At 38.2% G+C, this 21,803-nt stretch overlaps 2 protein-coding genes across 3 annotated transcripts in view; both read left to right on the top strand.

Moving 5' to 3' along the window:
• LOC141434747 (uncharacterized) overlaps positions 1-4,312 on the top strand; it is a 36,931-nt gene extending 32,619 nt beyond the window's left edge. Inside the window, exons 3-4 of the mRNA XM_074097185.1 lie at positions 314-427; positions 3,538-4,312. Coding sequence (XP_073953286.1) covers positions 314-427; positions 3,538-3,672 — 249 coding nt within the window. The 3' untranslated portion in view covers positions 3,673-4,312. The remainder of the gene's footprint in view (positions 1-313; positions 428-3,537) is intronic.
• Positions 4,313-8,957: 4,645 nt separating this feature from the next.
• Positions 8,958-21,803, top strand: part of LOC141435292 (phospholipid phosphatase 3-like) — a 204,076-nt gene continuing 191,230 nt past the window's right edge. The window contains exon 1 of one of the 2 annotated variants that reach the window (XM_074097992.1): positions 8,958-9,228. In XM_074097992.1, coding sequence (XP_073954093.1) covers positions 9,091-9,228 — 138 coding nt within the window. In that variant the 5' untranslated portion in view covers positions 8,958-9,090. Of the gene's footprint in view, positions 9,229-21,291; positions 21,531-21,803 lie in introns of those variants that run through there. The other variant, XM_074097993.1, reaches the window with a different exon arrangement.

The raw sequence follows: 21,803 nt of genomic DNA, 5'->3' as shown, positions 1-21,803 counted from the left end.
TGCTGCTTAAGTAGCAAAGTAGAAATAAGCAACCTGAGATATGTATGCATAGGAAAAAATCGTGTCTAGATTTGTCCACCAGTGGTGTAGGGGTTAAAGCACGCAGCACGGAATGCTGAGGACCTGGGTTCGATTCCCAGTGCTGGTCTCTTTTTCTGTGCATCCATGTCTCAGTTTGTATTTTCGAGTAAATGAGCGGTTGTGGTGCTCTTATACCTTGGCAGTAGGTAGAGTCGAATCGAGAGAGAGGTGTAATTAATTTGAGGTAACCGCTAGTAGTGAACCTGATATAGGGACCTGTATTTTTTTTCAGGCAGTCTTCAGTCAGCCCACTGTGTCCTACCCTATACCTCAGGCCACAGCGTCGGTATACTTTCGAGTACAAGACAAATACGTAGAGCCACCAAACGAGCGTCCTATACCCTCTGTAAGTGTATAGGTAATATCATAGGCCTTTCAGTGGGCGGGGCGCGTCGTGTTTTTCGCATTGCTTGGCGCCTCGAAGGAGCGCTTAAGTAGCAGGGTCATCAGCAAGGAGCGGAATTTCTCATCATCATCATCATCATCCCAGCCTATATACGTCCCACTGCTGGGCACAGGCCTCCTCTCAGAACAAGAGGGCTTGGGCCGTAGTTCCCACGCGGGCCTAGTGCGGATTGGGAACTTCACACGCACCATTGAATTGCTTCGCTGGTTTGTGCAGGTTTCCTCACGATGTTTTCCTTCACCGCAAAGCTCGTGGTAAATTTCAAATGTAATTCCGCACATGAATTTCGAAAAACTCAGAGGTGCGAGCCGGGGTTTGAACCCACGACCCTCTGCTTGAGAGGCGATAGGTCAAACCACTAGGCCACCACGGCTTATAACAAAATGGAATTTCTCATAGCAAAAATCAAACGTCAAAGGAATTGAACATAAGTTTTATCGACTATCGATAAATATTTCAGTAATTAATAAAACAGGAAATAGTAGGTACTTTTAAAATAGCGCTTTTTAAGTTAATTACAATTAAAATATAAAGAAATTGAGCTGCTTTAAATTAACTTTACATTTAGAGCTGTATATCGTTGAAGAATCTTCATTGTAAATAAGTAAGGGATGTTATTTAATCCATTTGTCAATCGTTTTTCTTTTAGGATTAACCATTTTAATAACACGGGAATGACTAAGAAAAACTCAAGCGACATAAATGTCATAATATGTGACGTTGACGCGATTTATTTTATTTTAATATGGAGATGCAAGTCGCTTGTCAAAGAGATCAAATGTTACAGAATAATGTTACAAGGCGATAACAAGAAGAGTCGATTCGATAACATCGATAACTGGAACAGTCGATAAAACTTATGTTCAATCCTTTTGATGTTTGATTTTTGCTATGAGAAATTCCGCTCCTTGGTCATCAGCAAGTAAGTAAGCCCATTTATTACAACGAGAAATGAAATCTTCATCGAAGCTAAAAATAGGGTAAATCTGTTGTCTTCTGTGTCTCCTCTAAGCAGAAATAAAAATAAACACTCTAGGGATATAAATGTTCAATTAGTTGTTATTGATATTGCTCCTGGAAGATTTGGTCTTAGCTAAGATTGTGGGCAGAAAAGTTTTCAAATGGAGACCGCGGATCTGCAAGCGCTGTATAGGACGCCCGCGAAAGATATGGACCTGGTTCATGGTGGATGCAGGCAGGCCTTCCAACCGCAGCAACTGGAGGTCTATAGGGGAAGTCTATGTCCAACAGTGGACGTCCTGCGGCTAATAATGTTATGTTAGTGATGAAGTGATGATAGAATTTTTAATACGTATGTAAGTAGAATGATAGTTTAAGCCTTGGTCATTATGGGTTTCCGCTGTGGTTGGTTATTTAATAGGTACTTTAATTATTAATAATGTGTTCATATGACGAGGAGACAGTCACGTTCACGTGGAATTTAGTTCACTGGTTTTTACCTTATTAGTTTTTAGCATGAAAGTACATTCATTATCATCATCATCATCCCAGCCTATATACGTCCCACTGCAGGGCACAGGCCTCCTCTCAGAATGAGAGGGCTTAGGCCGTAGTTCCCACGCGGGCCCAGTGCGGATTGGGAACTTCACACACACCATTGAATTGCTTCGCAGGTTTGTGCAGGTTTCCTCACGATGTTTTCCTTCACCGTAAAGCTCGTGATAAATTTCAAATGTAATTTCGCACATGAATTTCGAAGAAACTCAGAGGTGCGGGCCGGGGTTTGAACCCACGATCCTCTGCTTGAGAGGCCATAGGTCAAACCACTCAGCCACCACGGCTGACCGCTGCACGGCTGTACATTCATTAAGTAGACATTATTTCAACCCTTTCGTTAACGACTGATTCAAGTGTTAGTTTGTGGAGTTTAAAAGGGAAATTCAAGTCAATTACTTACTGTCCACCGTTTAATAACTGGGCACCTTACACTAATGATGAAACATGTCTAAGAACCATCGCTAGAAAACCTGCTTTCAAATAAAAAAACCGCATTCCAATCGGTCCACCCGTTTAAGAGCTACAGTGCCACCGACAGACACACATAGCGTTCAAACTTATTACACCACTCTTTTTGCGTCGGGGATAAAAAATGAATTCTAGTTACCTATAAACTGAGATCATTTTTATTATAAGGTGTCAATTAGGTTCTGGCCATTCTTCATTCATAACTAGCCATATTATAATAAAAAAACCGGCCAAGAGCGTGTCGGACACGCCCAAAATAGAGTTCCGTAGCCATAACGAAAAAAACAAGTAATATTTTTCTAAGGTTTTTTTATAGGATTATAAGGCATTTTAGTTTAGGTATATTTTATACCTTAGGCTGCTATTTACTCTTAAACTACTAATAATTCTCAAGCAAACTTAGCCGTTATAGTTTTCCTGGAAAGTTTTATATACTTACTATCATCCTGACTTTCATCCTGAATTTTTTTAAAATTTCCACCCACCGGTTTAGATTTTAGAGGGGGGGGACGCTCGATTTTAATGAAAATTTGCACTTTAAAGTTGAATATTTCGCAAACAAATCACTGAATCGAAAAATCGTCTCAGCAAACCCCTAATGGTTTTAAAAGACCTTTCCAATGATGCCTCACACTATAGGGTTGGACGAGAAAAAAAACACCCCACTTTACGTTTATGGGAGGTACCATAATTTTTCATTTTTATTCTTTATTGTACCATTTTGTTGGCATAGTTTACATATATACCCGTGCAAAATTACAGCTTTCTAGCATTGATATTCCCTGAGCAAAGCCGCGGACGGACGGACAGACAGACAGACAGACAGACAGACATGGGGAAACTATAAGGGTTCCGGTTTTGCCATTTTGGCTCCGGAACCCTAAAAATTAATTCTGATCACCTATAATAGAATTCATTTTTAGTATAAGGTGGCCAGAAATTGACGATTTATTTTAGAGATCTCGAAAACGGCTCCAACGATTTCGATGAAATTTGGTATGTAACAAATTAGCTTCGAGTTTTACTCCGTCGCCCAGGTAATTTCAAATTGAAATAAATCCCAGATGGTGTTCCGGGTGGAAGGCAACTATTCGGAGCATGACGTGCGCTACGTGACCCTGATCCCAGACTGGCTGCTGGCCGTCATCAAGATGAAGATCAAGCTGTCGCAGAGGATCGAGAAGTTGCGCCTCTTCTGAAGCTTTAGCATCAGATGGGTGGAGACCAAAAGTTGCATACCTTAGGAGCGTTTTCACATTAGCCGATCCGATCGGTATCGGACGACGATGGACCATGTGCTGTTTTCACATATTTCCAACAAAATCGTTCCGATACGGTCCCGATATTATCGTCCGACAGCCCACGGGCATCCGATGGTGCCGGCAACATATCGGTGTCGGCTCCGATATCCGATATCGAGCCGGACAATGTGAAAAACAGGTACATATTTCATACATTTTACTCGCCCCGATATCGTATCGTCGTCCGATACTGATATCGGATCGGATAATGTGAAAACGGTCTAACGCAGATAGTTAAAATTACTAACTAGGTAGTAATTCTAACTACCTGCGTTATGGTGCGCAATTTTTTGGTCTTCGCACAGGGACGCCTACATAAACTGTAGGTACATTAGTACAGAGTACAGACAAGTGCAAAATTATCCTATTCGAACGTCGGATTTTATTACGTCGGAAAAGTCCGGGTTACGGACGGACAGACAGACAGACTGCAAACTCCGCTCTGTTTGACCCCTGCTCCAGTGGACAGGGAGCCTTAAAACTGTTAACCCTTGTTTTATTTTATATCTTATCTTTACTGTAATGAAATTAAATGTGCAGTGTAAGTATTATAAATTATAAATAATCTATGCATTAATTAAATCAATAAAATAGATCTGTAGATGTGGAAGAGCTTTTTGCATTAGGTATTCAAATAATATATCAAGTGTTTTTATAGCCATTAATATATTGTATACTTTGTACCATCAGCCAAATAAGTAAGGGGTCTATCAACTTTTAAACAAGTTCCTATCAAATGAATATGTCGCTAAAGTAGAACTTTAAAATAGATAAAACAATAATGCCAATTATTGTTTTATGACATGGAAACGATTATCAACTTTAGGGTGGTAGACCACATATTTGGTTGATGGTACAACTAACTAGCATGTTTAGAATATGCGTCATGAAGGATACCTTATAATGGTCAAAACTCCTAAATTTTGGGTGGATCTGTATCACATAACCTAACCAACAAAAAGTTGGAAAACCCCGACTTTGTCACTTCAAAGTTCAATATCTCAAATCGGCTGAACCGATTTTGATGAAACATGTCTAAGAACCATCGCTAGAAAACCTGCTTTCAAATAATTTGCCGTTCAAGAGCTACGGTGCCACAGACAGACACACATAGCGGTCAAACTTAACACCCCTCTTTTTGCGTCGGGGGTTAAAAATCGTTTATCGCGTCTGACCCAGGAGACGTTGCCACGGCAACGAGTTCCACCTAAAATTTTACAAAGCTCATTCTCAAAATGAATAAGGAAATATCAATACTACAAAAAAGCGCCTACAAAATTCCCAGTAAGATTAAGATTCATCAGAGCACTTATACTATTCACGGTCACCCCACTAGTGATGTGGCGTCAGTGTCAATGCGACAGTGGGTTCCGGATGAAAATTAAAGGAGTCATAAAAAACCCGACTGCTTTATAAAAACGTATACAAAAAAAACAAGCCTATACTTGGTTTGGATAGGTATTTAACTAAATGTAAACAAACTTCAGCTGCCAGTCTCCGTCTATTCGAACAAAACAAATAGAGACGGCATCACATTTAACCGTCAGTTAACACTAATCAATGGATGGTGAAACAGCCCCTTAAGGTTTTTTTACATTTTATTTATCTATCATTGTAATACAAACTAGACTAGTGTATTTCAATACAGAAATGTAAATGTGTAGATAGTATAATGGGGGAATTTCAATATTTAAGACACCCAATTGACGTTGTTTTGTTTACATTTAGTTAAATAAATAAATAGTAATAATAATAAAAATAAATATCACGGGACAATTCACACCAATTGACCTAGTCCCAAAGTAAGCTTAGCAAAGCTTGTGTTATGGGTACTAAGCAACGGATAAATGTAATTATATACAATACAAAGACTCTTATTGTACACCAGACATAGTAAGCGATACAGAAAACAAATTATTAAAATTACAAGGTGAGCAATAGGCGGCCTTATCGCTTAAGAGCGATCTCTTCCAGGCAACCTTTTTACAGAAAGAAGGAAGGACTAGTTTACAACAGGTGGTGCATCAAAAGTAGATCAGAAAATTTAAACGTAACAGCAATAGATCTACGAATACATACATAATTATATCGTACATATAATACGTCCAAAATAAATATAGGTAGTGAGATAAACAGCAACAATAAATAAATAAATTATAATAAGGCTAATAATTACAAGATGACAGATAGTGCTCCTTAAGCATAGATTTAAATAGTGACAAAGACTTTGCGCGTCGTAAGTCAATCGGTAAGGAGTTCGATATAGATAGATACATAAAACATATTAAATACACCCAAGACCCGAGAACAAACATTCGTATTTTTCATACAAATATCTGCCCCGACACGGGAATCGAACCCGGGACCTCAAGCTTCGTAGTCAGGTTCTCTAACCACTAGGCCATCTGGTCGTCAAAAGTCGTAAATACCTATCCAAACCAAGTATAGTGATCTAGAACTACTTAATAGTTGCACCGAGGACATAGCTGTGGTGCACGTTTGGCAGGGGAAAATCAACATAGGTAAGTAGTTCAGTTGGCAATTTTTAAATATTTAATCGCCTTAGGGACCTCCACTCCTTCGCTGTCCCAACGCTTCCAGACCAGAGACAGAAATGAGAACATCATGTATCTCTATCGTGCTAAATACTATTAGCGTGAGCGGGACGGCACGATACGAAGTTTGAATTTTGAACTTCGTAGTAGCTTCACGCTATCACTACGGCCACTACGGCTTACAGTATCAAACTGATTCCTTCTTCTAAGAAGTCGACTCATCTCGAATTTGCATACAATCATTGAGTTTCTGAGATGCTTTACATAGGTACCTTTTTATTTTTTTTTGATATGTGAATGAGTTCTTTGCTATGATGACTCATAGTATAAAAACTATGGAGATTAAACTTTTATCTATAGACCCGCGGCTTCGCCCGCGAGGAATTCGGTTATCGCGCGCTGTTCCCTCGGGAACTGTATTTTTCCGAGATAAAAAGTAGCTCTGGCTCATAAAAAATCTCTATGCCAAAAATCACGTCAATCCGTCGCTCCGTTTCGGCGTGAAAGACGGACAAACATACAAACACACACTTTCGCATTTATAATATTAGTAAGTACGTAGGTATGTCAGAGACGATATAAAAAAAATATATATTCCTAAGGATCCGGCTACACGCTCATTCTCGCGCAGTAGTTTCATTTCCCAAACGAATCTTTAGCATTATTAACATTTCGCATTTTATTCATTTGGTCAAATTATCATTTGGCATAATTTTACATTGTCAAGTTTTATTACGACAAACGTTTACTAAGCAAACGTTTTCTTTTGGCTAATATTATATTAAAAAGACATGTTTGTTTAAAATGACACTTCGCACACGAACCAACTACAAAAACCAACTGCTACCAGAAAAGTAGGTTAGGTTAGGTTAGAACTGCGTCCCCCACAGAAACGAACTGCTACCAGAAAAGTAGGTTATTATGCCATGCAATATTTAGGGAAGAGTGCTTTATGCCAAACGATACATTTGACTAAATAATACTTGGTAATATGAAACATGACTAAGTAATTATTTTTGAAACAATAATTAGCCGAAAAAAAACTGAGTAAACTGTAAAATTGCGATAAGTTGTTTTAGCAAATGATTTTTTGCCAAATGATAATTTGAGTAAAATATTTTGGGATCTGATACTTTGGGAAAAGTTTTTTGACCATACATTAGTACTCCTTGTCGCGCATATTGCAATTTGCACAAGCAAGCATGTGCGGTGTGCCGCGCAAATGGCTTGTGGACGCCAAACAGTTCTTGTGCCAATTTTGGCAATTATTGTAGGACTGTACTTGTGCGTGACAACGAGCGTAAGGAGTCGACTTTGAACGGCTAACTTTCACTATCGAAATGTCACATTTGAAATGCTAATTCAACTCTCAGTGAATTGCATCGAACAAATCGAACGTTACGAACGAATGGGTTAAATTGTCGTTTAGCCCGTTTCGCTGAATGAATTGAATGAATTTCGTGTGAAAACTTGTGATGTGAAAACAAACTAATTTTACGAGAATTTGTATCGCTGGTTTGTACATTTCATCACGTTTTCCTTCACCGTAAAGCTAGGTAAACTTCAAAGTAATTTTGCACGTTTGATTGAACAACTCAGAGACACGAGCCCGGATTTGAACCCACGATCTTCTGTTTGTGAGGTTAAACCACTGGACCACAACGGCTATGTATGATAATGTTAATTTTTACTAACCACTTGACATGGGATAAGTTCGCCTTTTGTTCGCCTTTGTACATACATATATATCATTATTTGTCAATTGTGTTTGTTTACTTATTTTGTACAATAAAGAGTTTCATTAGTTTAAGTTTTCATTCATTAATTAAAATTTCATCAAAATCTTTAGTTTTTTTTCCAAGATTCCAGAAATAACAATTTAAGAATTTCTCATTTGAATGCATTAAAAATAAATTGTGTTGAATTATAAAATAAAGTCATTTGGTTTGCGGTCGGAGAAATGACAGCTGGTAAAGACCGATGACAAGCAATGTCAGCATGACAGGTGTGATTTTTGCACAACTTTCCAGTAAAAGGGTTGTTGGAGTCACGCAGTCACTGGTTTTAAATGCAAATGACTGTGTTGTCATAATATTTCCCTTTTTCGTAGCAAAATGACAAAACCTTAATTCTAGGAGCAATGTATGCCGTATTTACCTAACTTTGGGTATTTTTAACCCCTAACACAAAGAGAGGGGTGTTATAAGTTTGAGGCCAATGTCTGTCTGTCTGTCTGTGGCATCATAGTTCTTAAACTGATAGACCAATATCAATGCGGTTTTTTAAGTGAAAGCAAATTTCCGTATGGTGATTCTTAGTTACGTTTCATTAAAATCCGTTCGGCCGTTTTTGAGATATTAACGTTTGAAATTAGAATGAAACTAATTTGCAAATATATAGCATTATCTCTTTCTGACGAAGCCAATGCGAAAGGGATGCCTTTAACGTCCGCAATAAACGCCATCCCAGGGTGTTGGGAATGGACACCCGTCCTCAATTCTACCTGCAAGTAAACAGGTAACCATTAAAGGTTTAAACGAAGATAACATCGCCGAGTCAGATACCTCGTTGACTCACGGCAAGTTTCGCGCCATTATGTTATGACCTAAACCTGTCATTCGTCCGCGCTGACTTTGCTTCGACGCACGCGCGCCGCGTTTCCGAATCGTTCGAAAACCGAATCGATAAGTGTTTGTTTTTAAATTTGACGTTTGTCAGTGTTTTTTTCTTTTTTGTGTTTGTATAAAGTGCCAGTGGCAATATGGTGCATAGCGTGTTGGGGTGTTTTGTGCCGCGGCGTGGTAAAGTGGTGCCAGATTGTGGGGATCAAAGAGTTTATAACATACCTATAAATATGTCGTCGACTTCTACCCTGGATGTTTCTAATTTGGAAGTGGTTGTAAGTCATGTTTTCCTTATAGTAGCATAGTCAGCTGTTCCTTGTTATACGGGTTACGTGTACTGGTAAGACTTGTGTGGCCTTACGTAGGCAATACTGAACGCTTGATACGAATAAAGCCGTAAGTAATCAACGATTTCGCTTCGGTATGTTGTTAGAAGAAGCTTGTTGTTGGTAAAGAGCGTTTATAATTAAATTGTTATCATATTTATTGGATTATTAATTGTGTTTTAATGTGTTTGTGTATCAATTTTGTATTAGAGGTTAATTTTGACCTTGCATGTGTCAGTTGATAAAGGAATGTATCATCCTGATAGTAAATTATTCATTTTATTGTTATGGAAATTTATGGACAGATTTGATATTATTCATTGCTAAAGTATCTTTACTTCGTTTCATATTGTGAACAAGAACCTGTTTTATTCTTAGATAGTTAGGTACTTACTATGGATTTACTTTCACTACACTTCTACTTCAATCTTAACGAATTATGGAATAAATATATGTCATTCATTTCACTTACTAAACTACACATCGATGTAGCTTACTAAGTAACATGCTATAATTTTTCTTGGAGTTTTCTATTTATATTTTAAAGTGTTTGAGTAATTACTATCAAGTACACCTTATACCAGGGGTGGCCAACTTGATTAGACCCACAATCTACTGTTCACCTTCTGACGAAACCCTGTGCGATCTACCAAATACATACTACTTGAAATCTTAAATGAAACAGCATAGTTCAGTAATTTATGTTTTTTGCCTTCCCACGATCGACTGGACCAATAGTCGCGATCAACCGGTCGATCGCGATCGCTCGGTTGGCCACCCCTGCCTTATACTAATATAAATAACCGGTCAAGAATGAGTTGGCCTCACGCACTGAAGGTTCCGTACGAATTTGTAGGTGCCTTGTCTATTATTAGCTTGTTTGTTATTATCCAGAGTTAGCTCGTAGGTACCTAGTAGTTAGTTGTTGATTGCGACCTTTATAACTAATTACAAGTTCTAGTACATCATCATCCCAGCCTATATACGTCCCACTGCTGGGCACAGGCCTCCTCTCAGAACAAGAGGGCTTGGGCCATAGTTCCCACGCGGGCCCAGTGCGGATTGGGAACTTCGCATGCACCATTGAATCGCTTCGCAGGTTTGTGCAGGTTTGTCATGTTTTCCTTCACCGCAAAGCTCGTGGTAAATTCCGCACATAAATTTCGAAAAACTCAGAGGTGCGAGCCGGGGTTCGAACCCACGACCCTCTGCTTGAGAGGCGATAGGTCAAACCACTAGGCCACCACGGCTTCACTGAATTTTTTTAACGCGTTGACTTAGAAGTTTGATTTTTGCACTGCTGCATGGGGTAGCAGAGTTGAGTTTTTGATGTATTTGCTATTAATTTCAGCTTGATATGGTCAAGGACTTTAATTCATGAGCAACCATTGAACCATTTCACAGTCAACGTCATAGTGACATCGCATTAATTAACAAGGAAATCGTAATGACTTTTCCTTTGAAAAAGGTTCCATGGTGGCTCATGAATTAAAGTCCTTGACGTACCTCCACATGTTCTTGAGTTCTTAACAGTGGGACAGAAAGACGGACAACAGATTTGAACAGATGGGCTACTACGAAACTCGCAAATCGAAGTTCGTATCGCACCATCCCTTTCACTCGCGTATTAAATGACATAAGCGTCAGCGGGACATCAACATACGAAGTTCGAGTTTTGCACTTCGTGGTATAGGGCCAGATCTTTATAAGGGTTTAGTTTTTCCTTTTTAGTTATGAAACCGTGCGAAAGGAAAAAAACTACATTTATTAATATAAGAACAACCTATTTATCGTATACTTATCATTATAATAAAACATATTTTTTCCTTTCTAAATGGTAACCACCCCTAATTGTGTCTGTGTCATAGTGCCTACCTTCTTGTATCTTTCTAGTGTTTTTTTTTTTATTTAAGTTTAAATATTCCAGAGTTTAGTAGTGGTTTAGTAACTCTAAAACATATGTATTAAATGAATCGGTAATTAATTGGCTAAGAGCTCTGGTGGTACAGTGGTTTAACCTATGGCAAGCAGAAGATCGTGGGTTCAAATCTGGTCTGGCACCTCTGAGTGTTTCCAAATTAATTTGCGAAATTATATTTCAAATTTATCACAAGCTTTGTGGTGAAAAAACGGTGCACAGACCTGCGAAGTAATTCAATGGGTGTGTGAAGTTCTCAATCTGTATTGGATCCGCCTGGGAATTACGGCCTAAGCCCCCTCATACTTAGAGGAGGTTTTTTCCCTGCAATTGATCGTACATAAGCCAAGATGATGATGATGCTAATGAATTTTGCTTTAGGGGTTAACAGGCTCAAGCAATTTCATGTGCCTATAGAATCTTTTTTAATCTGCAAAATATTTACAGCCTTATTCATAAAAAATCCTTAATTGAGGTTTGATCGGTCTGTTACTTAGCAGACTGATTAAGCTTGTTAGAACGGTTGTCAAGAAGTATGATTCATAAACGCTTGCTAGCAGTCTGCTAGTTGTTGAGCCGCTGATAGACTGATTAGACTCGTTATGTTGCCACCTTTGACAAATCAAAGACAAAAAATGGCCTAATCGATAATTAAAAAAAAAAAGTTGACAGCAGTGACAGCAAATTAGCAGGAAAAAAAAAAAAAGCGAGAAGTTTGTTTTCCCCGCCATTTCCGATCCGCATGTTTAATGTTGTGCAAAAGCCATAATTGTGTTAATCATCCTATTTTTTTTTTCAATACTTATTGTTAATTTATATTGCTGCTAATTTAGAGGATTTTTAAATACAAATTCCTGAAAATATTTTTTCCTGGTTTTTTTTTAATCTTTGCGTAACTTCCACCCTTCACTAAAATATCTTCGGATGGTTTTTTGCTCTTGTCAAAGTCAGCTGTTCAAACTTGTGGCGGCCATTTTGTGACTTAGCAGGGAGATAAAGGAGGTCTACGGTCCGCTAACTTTAGCAGAGCCTTGATCGACTGATTAGCGCTAACAGACGTTTATGAATCATGTTTTTTAGCATCGGGCCTTCAAGGAGCCTTCAAGGAGGCTCTAACTTTTTATGAATAGGCTGTTACACAGTAACAAGTGACCAGGATGAATATTGTGAACAATACTTACCTCAATTAAAGTAAAAACTACATTTGTCATAGAAAAGTAAAAATTCACAGTCAATAAACACGCATGTCTTTTTGTATCATAAACTAAAATTCTCACGTTTCAAGGTTTTTGTTTGTTACTTGGAATAAAAGAGAGGTTTCTTAGAACATTTGAGCAAGATTCTTTTGAATCGAATGTGAAAAGGATCTTGGGTCAAAAAACACAGTTATTATGAATGAATGTTTTTATTTTGTTAGACTTGTGGAAGGAATTGTTTATAAAGAAAGTTTCAAACAATTCCCACACATTTATACAAGGGTTCATCCATAAATTGTGAAATTCCGCTGGGTTAGTAGTGCTGACCATATTTTCTGGTCTGTCTATGTCCAAATACAAAACATGACTTTTTCTAAAGCATTGACAGATCGCAAATGTAAATTAAATAATAATTCAATCTTTCAGCAACAAAAAAATCCAAATCGTACCACAGCCGGCCGTTGAACTTAACCGTGAACATCATCATCATCATCATCCCAGCCTAAATACGTCCCACTGCTGGGCACAGGCCTCCTCTCAGAACAAGAGGGCCCTCTTATTCTGACCGTGAACATACTAAAAAGAAAATACAAATGTTTGAGAGCTATTGCGCAAACGTACAGTATTTTTTTCCAGTACACTAAAGATAATATAATCACTGGGTTACTGCTTCATGTTAAAGACATAGATAGCTCATAGTTAGATCATGGTTAATTTAAACTATGGCCTCTCGTGAGTTTAAGTCCTGGCTCGCACCTCTGGGCTTTTCGCAATTTATGTGTCGAATTACATTCGCAATTTATCACCAACTTTATTGTAATAGAAAATATCGTAAAGGTAACCTACATAGATCTGCGAAGAAATTAAATGGTATGTATAGTTCCCCATCCGCACTGGGCCTGCGTGGGAACAGGGCCTAAGCCCTGTCGTTCTGAGAGTAGGTAGGTACGTATAAATTCCGAGGCGATTATGATGTTATTATGGACAAACATACTTCGCACTTTTTAACTGGTGGCCTTGGTGACCTTGGCATTTAATGCAGACCAAACTGGCCGTTGGCTTGAAAAGTTTTATTCAAATCGGATTTTAATAGTGCCTTTTATTAGGGCAAAAAATGCAGTAGCGCCCGTTTTACTTTGAAGCCAAAGTACGATGACATCTTATTACGTTAACTTAACAATTTTTTGTTACGACTTTTTGCGTCTCAACCCACAATTCGTGTCAACCATCCAATATTTTATTAAATAAAAGCATAGCAAAACTCACTTTATATTCAACGTACAAGGTTGGAATTTGTATAAACGCCATAACTTCAACTTAATTGGCCGTCTTATACCTGTGCGTAATCTTTATACTTAAGTTTGTAAACATTGATAATGGACTTTAAACAAAGCGAGGTAAGGTGTGATTCTGGTTGTTGCTATCAACAAAGGCCCTTTACACATTCCTTGAATTGTTACTTCATTCCTTTGGAAGCGCGTTCCATAGTTTGATTCATTGGTTAAGGGTGGTTATACACTGCACTATCAGCAAGGGGCAGAAATAGTTATATTTGTGCAAAAAGAGAGCAAATAATTTATTGAATCAGGCGTATTTATTATTAAGACACTAATAAAGCAAATTTCTTTTTTTCTGATAGTTGATTTTGAATTCCGAGTAGGTAAGCGACAAATAATTGAATTACTTGCGTAGCGAGTGATTCTAATTTAAAATCTTGAGCGCAGTAAGGGATTCAAAATTTGAAAAGTTTTGGAAAAAACCAAATGCAAATCTAGTAAAACAAAAAAATATGTAACACCATTTTGGTTGAGGTAGCATTACTGAGGTGATTTTTATTGACTTTTTTTTTTTTTTTTTTATTTGACTCGATGGCAAACGAGCAAGTGGGTCTCCTGATGGTAAGAGATCACCACCGCCCATAAACATCTGCAACACCAGGGGTATAGCAGATGCGTTGCCAACCTAGAGGCCTAAGATGGGATACCTCAAGTGCCAGTTATTTCACCGGCTGTCTTACTCTCCACGCCGAAACACAACAGTGCAAGCACTGCTGCTTCACGGCAGGATTAGCGAGCAAGATGGTGGTAGCAATCCGGGCGGACCTTGCACAAGGTCCTACCACCTACAAAACTTTTGACATTTGATTGTTTCTTTTTATATTTGAGGCAAGACCTTATATTTTATGTAAGTTTATAAAAGTCCAGTCGATGGCAGCTACTACCACACAAATCACCTTATTCCTTAACATCCTTATCCTTAACCTCTTACATTGTCTACTTATTATATTTTTAAAACATGACTCATTCATAATGTAAAGATACCATTTATTGTTGTGGTCAAGACCAGGAGCCTAGGCATTTTAAAGCTATTATAATTATATATTTTAGTTAGGTACGCGTTTGCCTTCGATAGCCGCAATCTACATGCGTAAACCGCTGTAAATGTTGCAAGGGGAAATACTATGTTTCATACAACAATTACGATATTAGTGTTTTCATACGTCAAAGTGGTAGTAGGCGTACGTTCATAATTGCATGTAAACTGACATATTACCCTATACCGCCAACAACCTTATATCACAGAATAGGTATCCGCCTTTTTAGGGTACAGTATCTCAAAATGAATTTCTGTCAAAAATTTCATTTGTAATACTAGCTTTTTTTTTTGCTGACTTTACTTAGAGTCTTAGATCATCCAGCTTACAGATTACCTATACCAAATTTCATATCGATTCGACCACTGGGAGTGGATCAAAATGAACTTGCAAGATTATACCCAACAACAACAAACAAACAAGTCGATTAAAAGTTCCAAGCTTTGAAGGCTTCAAGTGTTTTTTTTTTAACGGCTCTCCTGAAAAAAAAATCTGTTGTGTCACTATCTAACTAAAGCAGCGTTGTAACATACGGAATACAAAACAACGGCTGTATGGTCAAACCCTAACTCGATCTAATAATTCGTAAAAACTTCGAATTTCAAACTCACACAGTGTTAAGATTGTTTTTTTGGAATCTTTTTGTATTTTTTATTTCAATTCCAAATTTTTGCTTTTACGTATGGAGCGTTTTGCGTTTTTTTTGTGTTTTTTTTTGGTATAGATGTCGCTAGTGTCACTGCTTAAGTGGCTAAATAAGAAACAAACAAGCTGAGATATGTGGTGCATAGGGGAAATTCGTGTCTGTACCGTTGACCAGCAGTGGTGTAGCGGTATAGCACGCGGTACGGAATACCGAGGACCTGGGTTCGATTCCCAGTGCTGGTCTTATTTTTCTGGTTTTTCTGTGCACCTAAGCCCGTCTTTGATAGTAAAGTGTTCGTCGATCGCCCATACTTGCAACTATCGAAGCAGTCGGTGTCGCAAGCAGCCACAAAGGACTGCGTCGGGTTAGCGTTGCCATTTCCTGCCATTTGTACCACAATACCCACAATGGCCCTCTCGACCAGGCCGCCAGGGGACCAATATTTGAAATCATGTAAATCTATTGAATAATGTTTTTCCATCGTATTTTGTCGGGTGAGTTCGTTTTTATCTTGCTATCTCAATTAGCTCCAGTAAACTTCAGTAAGCTAGTTGAGATAGCAAGATAAATACAAACATTTCTGACAAAAATAAAATGGAAACCTAGTACAAAAACCCTTGAAAATATTTTTCTAAGTGTCTACGCCACTCTTACTCTTTGCCTCCGGCCTGCGCAGCCGCGGTGTGCGCATGCGCGGAGGAGCGCGGGGAGCGGGGGACGCTCGCCCGAGCGGCGCGGCCGCCGCCCCGCCACCGACACTGGCCAACGACGACTCTCGCGCGCGCACGCGTTTTTTATTAAAAATAATAATTTTAACTCTGTACCTTGTGTAATACAGTTATTTTGTAAAAGTCAAAAGTCTAATTAATTAAACACTAAGTATGTACTAGCTCGAAGTCGGTGCCTCAGCACGAGCCAGCAGCAGTGGAACAATATAGTAGTCTACCTCACTTAGGTACTTACTATGGGTTTCAATCCCTCCCGTGCTGAGTCACCGACTTCGAGTAGTACGTACATACCTAGAAAAATATTTTCAAGGGTTTTGTAGTCGGTTCCATTTTTTGTTATTTTTTTGGAGACAAATGCAAATGCAAATGTGGTGTAGCACATGGCACGGAATGCCGAGGACCTGGGTTCGATTCCCATTCTCTGTTCATTCTGGGAACGATGTATGTCGGCCGCACGACACTAAGTCCGGGAGCAATTATTTTGCGAAATGATAACGGTGTCCTACCTACTTCCTTTTTCTAAATATAATGATTTCTGAAATTATCGCGATTAATACATTAAATAATCGTTTAAGTTTGTAATCGTATATCTATTGTAATTGAAAATAATAATGCTTAAATACACAGACAGACACATTTTAAATAGGTTTAAATAAATAGGTAAGATTAACGATTACATTTATTTGCACTATCTAAGCCATACCTATAAGTACCTTTAAATGACATTGGTAGCACTTATTAGGGTTTTGCGATAGTCAGCCCTGTGTGTCTTACGCACACATTGACGCGTGTACAGACGTCGTCGGGCCTATGTAGATTTAAGAGCGCGTATTTTGTTCGGCGTAGGCCGCCGTGTGCAATGAGCTTATAACGGGTGGACAGACGTATACCAGACCTTAAAGTATTACGGTTTCTCTAGTAACCCGTAACTACAGAAGCCTTAACACGTTACAGCAGCCTAGAGTCCCAGAGTTTTATAAAATAAAGATTTCAAACGTTCGTGTTTTTCGTGAAACTAAATAAATATTCATACTTCGAAGAATAAATTATAATTCAAATGCAAATATGAGCCGCATTCTTGAGATGCTCTAAAATGTTTGCTTTTTTACCACGTGCTTACTTATTTTTTTTATCAAATAGCTGGCAAACGAGCGTGCGGGTCACCTGATGGTAAGCGATCACCGCCACCCATGGACACCTACAGCATAATTAGGACGTTGGTGCGTTACCGGCCTAAAGGGGACGGGGAATAGAGGGGGGGGGGTAAAAGGGGGAGGGGAGTTAGGCCTCCGGATCACCCACTCACCGTATACGAAACACAGGAAAACTACTATTTCACGCCGGTGTTCTATGGGGTTATCTCTATATCTTTGGTCCTATCTGTACCCTAAACGGCTGGACGGCTTTCAAAATATGATAATTAAATATCATAAAGCGAAGGCTAAACGTGACTTCAATATGATCAATTGATCAATACTGATGGTTTTCAGTTTTACATTTCTTACTTCATAAATACTTGTGATGTATAGATATCAATTAACAATATTGTAAATCTGTTTAAAAAAAATATACCTTGTTACTCAACGGTTAGTAGAAAACAAAATGCGGATGCACGTATTATGTATCCAGGGTTTCTCAAAGTGGGGTACGCGAACCCCTAGGGGTTCGCCACTTGACGGTACGGGGTTCGCGACAAGATTTACGTAATGGTGGCTGCAAAACTTGCAAGATGTTTCTTAACTGTATTTGTTAACTATTATTGAATTAAATGATATATTATAATATGATCATGTTTGAAATAAAAAACCTCAGTTTCTTGAACTCATGTTGGGGGGGAGGTAGGGGGTTCGCTGTCATCTAGAAACTTAAACACAGGTGTACGTGGAGCTATAAGTTTGAGAAACCCTATACCATCGATTTAGGATACCCGTAAACTTACTCGTAATTTTTTTTATACTACTGGATGGCAAACGAGCAAGTGGGTCTCCTGATGGTAAGAGATCACCACCGTAGCAGATGCGTTGCCAACCTAGAGGCCTAAGATGGGATACCTGAAGTGCCAGTAATTTCACCGGCTGTCTTACTCGCCACGCCGAAACACAACAGTGCAAGCAAGAAATGGCTACGACTTAATGCTATTGACTCTTAAATGACTGTGTGTATAGTTATACGATTTTTCTTTAGAAATCAAGATAGCCTAGATTTCAATTATCAATCAGATCATGATCTTTAAATGATAACTATTTAGCGGAGAAATAACGTTATAAACAAACATCTCGTCTTTGACGCAAAAATGGCTTGAATTGAATAATATCTAGATAATAATATATTTCCATTATGATTGGTTATTTGGAGTCTTTTTGTATTTTTTTATTTCAACTACAAATTTGTTACTTTTCCGGTCATCTCGTGAAATCATATGCTTAAGTAGCGTAGTAGAAAAAAAGCAACCTGAGATATGTCAATGTGTGCACAGGAGAAATTCGTGTCTGTACTCCTGTCCCGTGGTAGTGTAGGGGTATGGCACGCAGCACGGAATGCTGAGGACCTGGGTTCGCGATTACCAGTGCTGGTCCCTTTTTCTTGTTTTTCTGTGCATCCATATTGTCATTGTCTCAGTTTGTATTTTCAATACATTTCCAGTTTTGTCGCACTTACGATTGGGATCAATTAGAATGAGCATGAAATTTTCTATTTAGTAGTTTTAAAACCTAAATAAAAGGTCGGAAAATTTTGTGATGTGGTAATGATGATGGATGATGAATATAACAAAGTCATCGGACGAGTGAGTTCAGTGTAAAACAGTATGTCCACTTTTTTGCACATTATGGATTGTTTAAAAACAAACGGAAATGCCGAGCGTGGGTAAACGGTTGCCGGTAGGCCGGAAGTGTTCCGTTCGTTAAGCATTCTTATCTGGTATCTAGCAAATACATTGTTTTTTATCTAAATAATCAACTCGTATGAATTCAGAAAACATCCATACTATAATTAATATAATACCTATATAATATATATATTATAAATGCGAAAGTGTGTTTGTATGTTTGTGTGTTTGTCCGTCTTTCACGCCGTAACGGAGCGACGGATCGACGTGATTTTTGGCATAGAGATAGTTTGGGCCCGAGAGTGACATAGGCTACTTTTTATTCCGGAAAAATGCACAGTTCCCGAGGGAACAGCGCGCGATAACCGAATACCACGCGGGCGGAGCCGCGGGCAAAAGCTAGTCTCAAAATATATTTAACTAGTTTATTGAATCAGGCTTCACGTGGACGTTACCTACTTTGCGGAGGTCTATATCAATGAAATTGCGATAGCTACGTTGTAACAATGTGTGTTTATGTAGGTCCTCCACCTCCACACTGTAGGTATCACCACAACCACACAACACTGACGCGTTTTAGAACTCAACCAGAGAATATCCTCAAAGCTGTTAGACTTCTTCTTTTTTTATTCTTTTTTTCTTGGTCTGCGTCTACGGCGTGACGTCACACGGAACTTTAACTGGCTGTATACTAATATTATAAATGCGAAAGTGTGTGTGTTTGTATGTTTGTCCGTCTTTTACGTCGAAACGGAGCGACGAATCGACGTGATTTTTGGCATAGAGATAGTTTATGGGCCCGAGAGTGACATAGGCTACTTTTTATCCCGGAAAATGCACAGCTCCCGAGGGAACAGCGCGCGATAACCGAGTTTCACGCCGGCGAAGCCGCGGCATAAGCTACTTAGTTTCTTTATAATTTTTGATTTAACAGACAAAAGAAAAAAATTGTGTCCAATATATTTTTTATAATCTAATTGATGAACTACTAAATTAGGTTTTTTTAGCTAGCTATTGCCTTGCAGTCATTTTTTTAACACATTAACCGCGATTTGTATTTTTAGTAATAGTCGGTTTAGGTTAATAAATCAGAATAACATTACAGAATTTTATAATTAGGTACTTACTTAGTTATAATCATCTTTATTATTTAAGATTTTATTACTGAGGAGTGCAAAGGGCGGGCGAGCCCCATCTATAATTAAAATATAATCATCACGTAATATGTTTCCATGCTACAAGCTACTTAAATCTATATATTGCTTAGGTATTATTATTGTAGGTATTTGGTTATTGTATGACTTTGTTTACTTCTTATTTACTTGCTTAATGTAGTCGTCCATCATTGTACCTAGTGTTATCTCACGATCCGTGAGATCATCATGATTTAATCAAAGGAAAAAACCTAATGATGTTGATTACAACATGTGCATTACATTATGTCCAATCGAATAAACTGATTCACGTACCAGGGTGGAACCATTTAATAATAAAGTACCTGGGCGACCGAGCTTTGCTCGGGCTAAACTCGATAATAAGCGTTTTCCCAGAGATAAGACGAAGCTAGATCGATTTGTCATCCCCGAAAACCCCCACATACCAAATTTCATCGAAATTGTTGGAGCCGTTTCCAAGATCCCCTATATATACGTATAGAAAACTAAAATAATCATAAAAATAATAATCAGAAGTCAATTTGATAGGTAACAAGACAATAAAAGAACTTATTTTAGAATAATTTTGGGTAACAAAATATTCCATCGAAGTCTCGCAAATTCAGATCTAAAGCAACAACAGAAATTTATTGTAAGTGTAAAAGCTAGTAAAACTACAATAAATAATAAAAATTAACACATTGTATGCAAATACAGTATTGGTTCACTGCACCAGTGTAATGAATTATTACCGCCATCTCGTGGTGAATAGCTGGCCTCTTCAAGCTATGTTTGCCAGCGCCATCTAGCGTGGAGTAGAAGACTTATATAAATTTACTCGTAACTGCATACGTAACTTGCGTTTATTTACATTACGCATTTAAAACAAAAAATGATAAGTTACATTATTATCTCTATTGATAATTTTATCAAACAGACGTTATTAGGTCAACTTTTCGCAAATGGGTTACAGCGGTCACAGTTTTGTCATTTTTACCCGACTGCCCGATGGAGGGTTATGCTTTTGCAAGTGTGATCGTGACTTTTCTATTTATTAGTGTGTTTTAAATATTCGTTGTTGCATAATAACAAACAATGTGGAAAGCCGGCCGGTGCTACTGGCTGTTACAGCAACAATTACCTTCAATCAGATTTAGGATCTCCCGTAGTCGCTTGCGGCAAGTCAGTCTTCGACTGCACAGCGCGTCGCTCGAACGCGCGTCGAGTCGAAATTCGAATCGAATATTACGCGCTCGTAACTTTTTCGAACTTCAAGTTTTTAATTTCGAACTGTTTTTTTTCGAACTTTTTCTTGAGTGCCAGTGTTTTTGTTTTTTAATTTGTGGTTTTATTGGCGATGAAATTGATTGTGCTGCCGACTAAGATTTAGTTGCGGGATATTATTTTGGTAAGTTTTTTCTCAATTGTAAACAAGGATTTATTGATTTACCCTACATTATAAAAAATGTTAAAAGACAAGAAATGTGTAGGTAGTATGTGGTATTTTTATTAAAGTACGAACAGTGTTTAAATTAATGTTATCCATAGCTTACTGTAAATAAAGATTTCCAATACGCAAATAAGCTCGTGCTGTGGGTAGGTAGTTAATTAACCTCTACTGATAAAATTAATGAAAATTTCCCTACACAAATACTAATTTATTGCGTGTGTTACGTGTTAT

Source organism: Choristoneura fumiferana, chromosome 14, assembly GCF_025370935.1.
Source record: "Choristoneura fumiferana chromosome 14, NRCan_CFum_1, whole genome shotgun sequence".
Lineage (NCBI taxonomy): Eukaryota > Metazoa > Arthropoda > Insecta > Lepidoptera > Tortricidae > Choristoneura > Choristoneura fumiferana.
The sequence above is the reverse complement of the archived record's forward strand: the minus strand, read 5'-3'. Positions and strand labels throughout refer to the sequence as shown.